Source organism: Rana temporaria, chromosome 4, assembly GCF_905171775.1.
Source record: "Rana temporaria chromosome 4, aRanTem1.1, whole genome shotgun sequence".
NCBI lineage: Eukaryota > Metazoa > Chordata > Amphibia > Anura > Ranidae > Rana > Rana temporaria.
Window position 1 is genome coordinate 298,022,473 of NC_053492.1, and position 9,953 is coordinate 298,032,425.

General features: G+C 41.0%; 1 protein-coding gene across 1 annotated transcript in view; it reads left to right on the plus strand.

Annotated features, from left to right (window-relative positions):
- Window positions 1–8,938, plus strand: part of PEX7 (peroxisomal biogenesis factor 7) — a 323,869-nt gene extending 314,931 nt beyond the window's left edge. Inside the window, exon 10 of the mRNA XM_040350504.1 lies at window positions 8,610–8,938. Coding sequence (XP_040206438.1) covers window positions 8,610–8,681 — 72 coding nt within the window. The 3' untranslated portion in view covers window positions 8,682–8,938. The remainder of the gene's footprint in view (window positions 1–8,609) is intronic.
- Window positions 8,939–9,953: the final 1,015 nt, after the last annotated feature.

Sequence of the window (9,953 nt, forward strand, 5' to 3'; positions counted from 1 at the left end):
CTTGGACATTCCAACATGACAATGATCCAAAACACAAGGCCAATTTTACTTCAAAGAAGGCGACTCATGGTTTATACCTAGACCTTTTTCTGGTCCTAGTTTGCTACTAGTGATGGGCTCAGGTGTGTTCTGGATCGTAGTCTCAACATACCTGAGCGATCCCACCAGGAAGCCGACACTGCACGTTGCCAATTATGGGCAGTGAGGCATTTGCCAGTCTGTGCAGCTGCCTCACTCCCTACTATTGGCAATGTGCAGCATTGGCTTCTTGGCAGGATCACTGAGGTAGGTTGGGACTATGATCCTGAACATGCCTGAGCCCATACCTAGTTGATACCTGATAGCGACACAGGAAGTGCCTGCTACACAGTAAATGCTTGGATGTGTATTGAGTTGCGCCTAGTACAAACTTTCATCTCACTTGAAGAACTTTCTGAACCATGAAAAATTAAAGGCATCAAATACAGTCAACACATTTCAGGGGGAAAAAACTCAGCCAGCTGTCTTCAGTGCAGACAAGAGATGTAAGTCTTCATTAGGCCCTAATACAAGTCCCCTAGTGCATTTGATGCTTATTTTATCCACTTATGCCGCGTGCACACGTTTGGAAATTCCGACAAGACAACCGTGTTTTTTTTCCAACGGAATTTTGTCTCAAACTTGTGTTGCATACACAAGGTCCCACAAAATTCCAACTGTCAAGAACACAGTGACCTACAACACTGCAACGAGTCGAGAAAAATTAAGTTCAATGATTCCGAGCATGCATCAAATTGATTCCAAGCATGTTTATGGTACGTCGGAATTGCATACAGACGATCGGAATTTCCAACAAGAACTTTTCCCGTCGGAAAATATGAGAACCAGCTCTCAAATTGTTGCTGTCTCAAATTCCGACAGAAAAAATCCGATGGGGCCTACATACGGTCAAAATTTTCAACCAAAAGCTTGCATCACACTTTTCTTAATGGAAATTCCGATCGTGTGTACGTGGCAATAGACAGCTTAAGCCCTAAAAAATGGGGAGACTTTTTTCTCCCCAAAATGCATTATATGTTTCAAAAAGTTTAAATGAGATGAACTTTTGTACCAAGTGCTCCTTAGTACACATCCAAGAATTTGCTGACTAAATATAGCAGCTTTGTCACTGCTTTTTTTCATTATTCCAACATGTTATCTTGTTGTTTTTTGGGATCTACAATTGATTGCTTAGTGCTTAGCATGTAGGTAATAATAGAGCCTTTGTTTTAACAATGAATACCAATTGGGTGATAACCAACGCAGTGACACGTAAGATTATAGCCTTTATCTAGTCAATAGTCTGTACTGTGAGGTATATAGCACATCTATCAATATATGCACTGTATGTGAGGTGAAGTCAGTTGTCAATTTCACTTCATTACCCACAAAGCTATTCAGATAGTTTGTTAATCTAAGGAGATCAGTGAATTGATTCATTAGTCAATCACTTGCTATCTGCTTAAGTAATTCTAGTGGCATGTAAAACTCACAGAGGAAAGGCTGCATAAAATAGGTCTTAGCCTGTATTCACACCTAGGCATTTTTTGTGCTTTTTGCATTTTGCAGATTTGCACTACAGAACGTGTTCCATAGGAAAACATGTTAAATGGACTGTAGTCCAAATCTGCAAAAATCACTAAGAGGCAGATCCACAAAGATATTACGCCGGCGTATATATTGATACGCTGTGTAATTTCAAATTTTGCACGTCGTATCTTTGTTTTGTATCCTCAAAACAAGATACGACGGCATCTCGGCTAGATCCGACAGGCGTAGGTCTTAGTACGTTGTCGGATCTAAGCTGCAATTTTTCAGCGGCCGCTAGGTGGCGTTTCCGTCGAATTCAGCGTCGAGTATGCAAATTAGCTAGTTACGGCGATCCACGAACGTACGTCCGGCCGGCGAATTTTTTTACGTAGTTTACGTTCGGCTTTTTCCGGCGTATAGTTAAAGCTGCTGAGCATTGGCTTGTTCGTGAGCATTGGCTTGTTCCGGGTTAATTTCGAGCATGCGCACTGGGATACCCCCACGACCTGACGTTGTTTACGTCGGGTCACGACGTATTGACATAAAACACGCCCCCATTACATCCATTTGAATTCCGCGCCATTACGCCGCCGTAACTTACGGCGCAAATTCTTTGAGGATTCGAAAAAAAATAATAAAGTTACAGCGGCGTAGTGTATCTTAGATACGCTGCGCCCGGCGCAAAGGTACATGGATCTGCCCCTAAAAATGCAAAGGTGTGAATCCAGCCTTACTCCTAAAAGGGTTGCAATATTACAGGATTTTCTGTGCATTATGATGTCTTATGAGCTACAGCGCCACCTTAACTAAATCCTAAAAGTACAGTTGAATACTGTACAACACTATTAATAGATTAAAGAAGCAGTAATATGGTACATGATCACAGTCGTGCTGTTGTCATAGACATAATAAAACAGCCTGTCCCCCATGGCCATGCTGCAGAGAGGGACTGCTGTTGTTTATGGGGAAACAGCAGCCTCTCTGCAGCTTTTAAACAACTCCTTCTCATCATCACTGTGGTTCACAAAACAGACTGTGAAATATGTGACACAGCAGTGCATATTCACAGGGCACCTGCCTTTACACGCATGTGAATTTTAATGGCATCCCAGTCTTGGTCAATAGGGTTCAATATTGGGTTGGCCCACCCTTTGCAGCTATAACAGCTTTAACTCTTCTGGGAAGACTGTCCATAAGGTTTAGGAGTGTGTCTATGGGAGGACCACTCTTTCAGAAGCACATTTGTGAGGTCAGGCACTAATGGTGGACGAGAAAGCCAGGCTCACAGTCTCCGCTCCAATTCATCCCAAAGGTGTTCTATCAGGTTGAGGTCAGGACTCTGTGCAGGCCAGACAAGTTCCTCCACCCCAAATTCGCTCATCCCTGTCAATATGGACCTTGCATGAGAGACTACAGACATGATATAGGAGATGGTCAGAGACTGCAGACATGATACAGGAGATGGTCAAAGACTGCAGACATGATATAGGAGATGGTCAGAGACTGCAGACATGATACAGGAGATGGTCAAAGACTGCAGACATGATATAGGAGATGATTAGAGACTGCAGACATAGTACATGAGATGGTCAGAGACTGCAGACATAGTACAGGAGATGGTCAGAGACTGCAGACATAGTACAGGAGATGGTCAAAGACTGCAGACAATAGTACAGGAGATGGTCCATTAGACCCCTTTTACACTGTAGGCGTTTTTTAGGCGCTTTAGCGTTAAAAATAGCGCCTGAAAAAAGCCTCATCTGCAATCCCAGTGTGAGAGCCTGAGTGCTTTCACACTGGAGCAGTGCGCTGGCAGGACGTCAAAAAATTTCCTGCAAGTAGCTTTTTTGAGGCGCTTGTATACACCACTCCTAAAGCGCCCCTGCCCATTGAAATCAATGGTCAGTGCCTGCAAAGCGCCTTGGCAGTAGCGCTTTGAACCCTTTAGTTGGCCGCTAGTGGGGGTTAAAAGCACCTCTAAAACTATGGTAAAACGCCGCTAAAACTAGCAGCGCTTTGTCGCCGACGCCTTCGCACTGTCAGTGTGAAAGGGCTCTTATTACATCTCATTATACATCACATCTGTAGACAGGAAGGAAGGGACAGATGCTGTGTATCCTATGCAATCTATCATGCCATAAAACATCTAGAGCAGGGGCAGCTCAGAGCACATGTAAAGGGATGCTGGGGATGCCATCCTCCAGCACACGGAACACTGTGACTCAACTTGGTTCTCTCTGCAGCCCGAGATAGAGATGGAGTTGGGAGAGACAGTGCAGGATCCCAGACTCCCAGTGTGAGGAATTCATTTCTGCACATCAGCACTCAGCAGCCACTGAAAACTAGAACCCTTCGTGTCAGGAAGAAGAGCGACCCCTCCCCCGAGCACTGCCAGAAGGAGGGGAGAACTCTAGCACTTTGGCGCCCCCACCTCTGCAGGCGGCTGGGTGCAAAGCACCCTGCGCACTCTGCCTAGGATCGGCCCTGCACCTTCTCTGTCCTTCCACATATACCATAAAATATTGTAAAATCCTCTACGGTATCCTCCTTTATACTGTAATATTGTGTAATCTCTTTAATTTGTGTATCTCCCCACCCCCATATACAAATAGAGTGTAAAGTTCTCTGCCTTCTGTATACCTGCATACTTAGATGTGCCTCTTTTAATCAACCATGTGAGTTGCTAAATGTTGTACCTTCATTAAATGTAACTATATTGCTACACTTAGAGGCGCCTCTCTTCTCTTTTATACTCTGTAGCTCCTGCTGGATTTTGCTTCTAATCCCCTTGTGGAGACTTCCATTTGTGGATGGACATGTTATGGTTACACAACCTCACATTGCCATTATATTTTTATATGGATTATAAACTGAAGGACTTATGAATAAATGTTTGTGAAACGAATCATTTAAGTTTCCATTATTTCTTATGGGGAAATTCACTTTGATATACAAGTGGTTTGGATTACAAGCATGCTTCCGGACCGAATTATGCTCGCAATGCAAGGTTTTACTGTACCGTAATAGATTGTAAGCCTTTCAACCTTCTCTATCTTCTGATTAGTGCTGCTTATGCTCACCTTTCCTTTCACTTCCCCGTTGCTCCCTTTGTCTGCTGGTTTAATGTAAAATGGCTGAGATCTCTAGGTATGCTGGAGAATGTGTCCTTTTCCCTTATATTTCATGATGCAGTGATGGATTTCTGAGCTTATCAATAGACTCCAGTGCTGTCACAAGGAAATGTCTTTGCTTTGTGTAAGCACCTGCTACAGTGCCTTGGAGCATACACAGGGTCTGTAGCAGGGGTGTGCATGCCTCACCTGCCATGATCATAAAAAAAAAAGATTGAGCTTCGAGGGTCATAGCTCGGCGACCTGGAGTCACAGAGATATATGGGGGGGGGGAGTAGGTTGCTGAAGTCCTACCCCACCACTGATCATCATTTGGGGCTCCTATCATCTATGGTCCCGGGGATACAGTGCTCTTTGCGTAGCCTGTCAGAAGCTACATACAGAGCAGCCAGTTTAAATACAACCTGGCACACTCTGTTTGCAGCAGACTGAGAGAATGAGCTCACAGTGCCTCTCACTTCTTGTCAGAGGCACTGAGCTCAGTGAACAGCTTGGAGTCTTGGACCAATGGTAAAGCACCATTGGAACAAGCTGTCAAATAAAAATGCTGCAGTGGAGGCTGCCCTCTCACTGCAGTGTCAGAGAAGGGGTCATGTGTCTAAAAGACAAATGCTCCCTTCCAGCCCAGCCCCCTTAACTACAAGGAAAAAACATGTTTGTGGGTATAAGATTTACCCACAATCACATGTTTTTCTCATACAGCTAAGAGGGAGACTCTGCTGCTGTTGAAAATGCACTGATTTAATCAAGCTAAATAACATATTATATGCTTTATGTTATGAGATAATAATTTATTATTTATCTATTTACTATGAAATTACTGGTTTGAAGTTATAACTTCAGACGTCAGTAATTTGTCCATTAAGCCACTTGCTTGAGTATAGTTTTTGAAAATATAGTAAATTACCTTAAAAATAATATATAATACTTATTTGTATATTACTTACTTATGGTAACCACTTGCCACCCAGGCCAATTCTGACACTTCTCTCCTACATGTAAAAATCATATTTTTTTTGCTAGAAAATTACCCAGAATCCCAAAACATTATATATATATTATTTTAGGAGACACCCTAGGGAATAAAATGGCGGTCCTTGCAACTTTTTATGTCACACTATATTTGCGCAGCAATTTTTAAAACGCGTTTATTTTTTTAAAGAAAAATTTTCATGAATAAAATCGAAAGTTAGCCGTATTTTTTGTGAATAATGTGAAAGATGATGTTACACTGAGTAAATGGGTACCTAGCCTGTCACGCTTAAAAAAAATGGGGCACAGTTGTGGAATGAACCCAAACTTCAGTGCTTAAAAATCTCCATAGACGACGCTTTAAAAATGTTTACAGGTTACATGTTTAGAGTTACACAGGAGGTCTAGTGCTAGAATTATTGCTCTCGCTCTAACGTTTGCAGCATATTTAACTTGTGTGTATCTGGCTCTGATACTAGCCAGTGCCTCACCAGCCACTGACCTCACCGCATGTCCCTGGTCTGTAAGTAAATGGGCAAAGCACAGGTTCGCTTTTTAAGGACCAATTCACACCACACATGGGTGTGTGCTGGGTGAAAATAGAACTTGCTGAATTCAAATGCATCACAACACATTACAACTTGCTGGAAAATGAGTTAAGAGAAAATGAAATTAAGTATTTTGGTTCCTACTTGGAAATAAATACTTGTCAATTCAAGTGCTTTTAAACACAATACAAGTGGTGTAAATCCAGCTGAAAGGAAATCTTTATTTTATTTATTTTCGGTAGTATAAGTGCATTTGCAGCGACGTATTCATTTATAAAGTAGTGGTATCATGCAGTAGTGATTTCATGGAATAAAAGTTTTGAGCTAATGATACCATTGCATTCTCTGCAGATTTGTTGAAGCCCAATCTACCATTTCCAGGTTCAGAGCTTTTAGAATCCTGGTTGAAATACAGGTAAACAGACGATCATGCACATTCCTGTGCCTAATTAGCCCAAAGTAGAACTCAGGGAAGACATTAGGGGTCTAATAGACCCATAAAGAAAACCAGTCACCTGACAATGCTATCACAGAGTAGCCCCCTTGTGAAGACATTAGAGTTAAATAAAAATAAAAAAGTCTTAACATTTAGAAAAATTTATGAAAAGCAACCTATTGTTTCCCGAGCACACACAAATGCTCACAGGCATATGTACATACATTGAAATTGCACCACACTCGTTCAGTTTTGCTGCGAACATCACAGTGAGACCAAAACTTCCAGGGCCATCATTTACTGTTAACTCTAAATCAATAACCAGTAAAGGATTTTGCAAAAGAACACTTGAAAGTAATAATATGTGTATGAGGTGACAGATTGCTCTTGGGATTTATGTAACATTTTTTTTGTTTATTCTTCTTTTTTATTTTTGTATTTGAAAAATATAAAATCTCAATAAAAATTGTCAATTATGAAAAATATTTTTTTTGCAAAAGAACATAAAGGGGACGGAAACACCTAATGCATTGCCCACGATTTATTATAAAAGAAAAACACAGGTAGACGATTGAATACTCACAAAGGACAGAAGTAACATGCATAACAACAATCTCCGATGGTCAACCAATATGGCATTGAGAGACCAGATTGTTGGCGATATTGGCTGACAAACGCGTTTCGGGGATGCATCCACTTCCTCAGAGCTCAAAATTGCAACTGTCACCATTTTATTCTATAGGGCTCATACTTTCAAAAAATACAGTACATAAATGTTTGGGGATTAGAAGTAATTTCTAGCAAAAAATGCTGATTTTAATGTTTGTGAAAAATGTAATATAATTTTCCAGATTTGCAGTGGTTAAGCAAGTGAAACATAAAAATAATAAACTACAGGTGACAGATTTGCCATTATTCTCCACGTTCTATGACTTGGCAGGTGTCCACTGGCAGATAGGACACATGACAAGGGCCCCAAGTGTATCCATGCTACTCAGATAGTGTTGCAATTTCTTGCAGGCAGAAGAGAGCCTGGTGTTCTTCCGTCCTGCACGAAGACTCCAGTCGTATGGAAAAAAATGGTATACAGAATGTAACCCCAACTTTGACTTCTGATTAGCAGTTTGAGCTGCCAGTCAAAAGCTGGGAGAAGAATTACATGCTGTATACCAATCCTAACGGTCAGAATAAAAAAGGTATATTACAGGCTGCTGCTTCATGGTACTTAGAGCAGTAGTTTCTGTGAAGGGCCCCCTGGAAAATTACCAGGCCATACTGTAGGTTCCCTTTTAATTGTGCCTTGTGGGAAATACAGCCCTGGCAATAAGTGCAAGTCAGAGAAAAGTCAGAATCCTTCATCTTTAAATTTGCTTCTGGCCAGAGGACGAGATGTTTGTAGTCCAGTCCTAAGTTGACAGTGCTGCTCCATAGAATATAGAACAGTTAGTGGGCATTGTCACCCTAGGACAGAAAGTGTGTTATTGGCAAGATCACTAGGTAAAAATAAAGGAAAAAAGGTCTGAAAAAAGCCAATACATCCAAGGACTGGTATACAATTAACCCCTTTCCCCAATATCTTACTCTTAAGCTGTCTATACATTGTGTGAATTTAATTTGTGGGTGGCCCTGTCTGGCCCCCTGTCGCTTAAAAATCTTTGACTGAAAAAATGGAGGAGTCAGGCAGAAAATTGACAGCCGAAAAGGTATTCGACAGCCACTGGCATCTGTCAGAATACAATATGCCATCGGCAGAACTTGTACTTCTAGGCTAATAGCAGATGCCTTCTAATTTGTATCAAAATGACATGTACATGTATGACTACATGAATGAGCAAGGAAGGACACGTTTTTTTTTCTATGTTGTTTGAATTAGTAAATGTTCTGCAGTAAAATGTTTCTTTGCCTTTCTGTAGTCTGATGTTATTCTCTTGACTACCACATTATACCTAAATTGCCTCTTTTTTTCTCCTACAGGTAGTAGACTGTGCGTGGGATGAAACTGTGAAAGTGTATACCCCATCCTGTCTTTCAGTCCCTCAGCAATGATCGTTTCTGCAGAAAATAGAAAAACCTCTAGGTAGAAAATGATTGCTAACTTAATGTGAGATTATTTTAGCCAGTCATATTTTTCTATGTGTGATTGGTTTGAATATAACTACTGATAGTCAGAAAGCCGTAAGTGTCTAAATGGATCTGAATTATAATAAAAACTTTGTATTATGTAAACAACTGCATTTTTTCAATGCAATAAGTAAGATTGTGTTGATTTATATGAAAAATAAAGAAATAAACTAGTAAATGTCCCGGGTTATCCTAAAGGTCTTTGATTTGATGGGATGTAATTTATATCTGGGCATATGTTTAACTTTTTGCATTATACAGTAAAACCTTGGTTTGCGAGCATAATTCGTTCCAGAAGCATGCTTGTAATTCAAAGCACTCTTATATCAAAGCGAATTTACCCATAGGAAATAATAGAAATTTAGATGATTCGCTCCACAACCATTTATTCATATAAAAATGATTACGGGAAAAACAAAATACAGTAAAACCTTGGTTTGCGAGCATAATTCGTTCCAGAAGCATGCTTGTAATCCAAAGCACTTGTATATCAAAGCAAGTTTCCCCATAAGAAATAATGGAAACTCAAATTGTTCCACAACCATTTATTCATAGGTCCGTCAGTATATTGTCCATATAAAAAGATTATAGCAATGTGACCAGGTTGTGTAACCATAAAATGTCTATCCACAAATGGAAGCCTCCACAAGGGGATAAGAAGCAAAATCCAGCAGGAGCTACAGAGTATTAAAGAGAAGAGAGGCACCTCTAAGGCCGTGTACACACGGTCGTTCCAAACCGATGAGAATGGTCCTACGGGCCATTTCCATCGGTTCACGGCTGAAGTGGCCTGATGGTCTGATGTGCGTACACACCATCGTTCCAAAAACCGTTCGGGTCAGAACGCGGTGACGTCAAACACACGACGTGCTGAATAAAACAAAGTTCAATGCTTCCAAGCATGCATCGACTTGATTCTGAGCATGCACGGGTTTTGAACCGATGCTTTCTGTACTAACCATCGGTTTGGACTGATCGGGCAGCGGTCCATCGGTTCGATTTTAAAGCATGTTTTAAAATTTTGGACCGAAGGACAACGGAGCGATGGGCCGTACACACGGTCGGATTTGACCGATGAAACTGGACTTAAGGCCGTTTTCATCAGTTTGGACCGACCGTGTGTACAAGGCCCTAGTGTAGAAATATGTTGCCTAAAGGAGTTGTAAATAAAAAAAAAAAAAATCCTGAAATAACTGT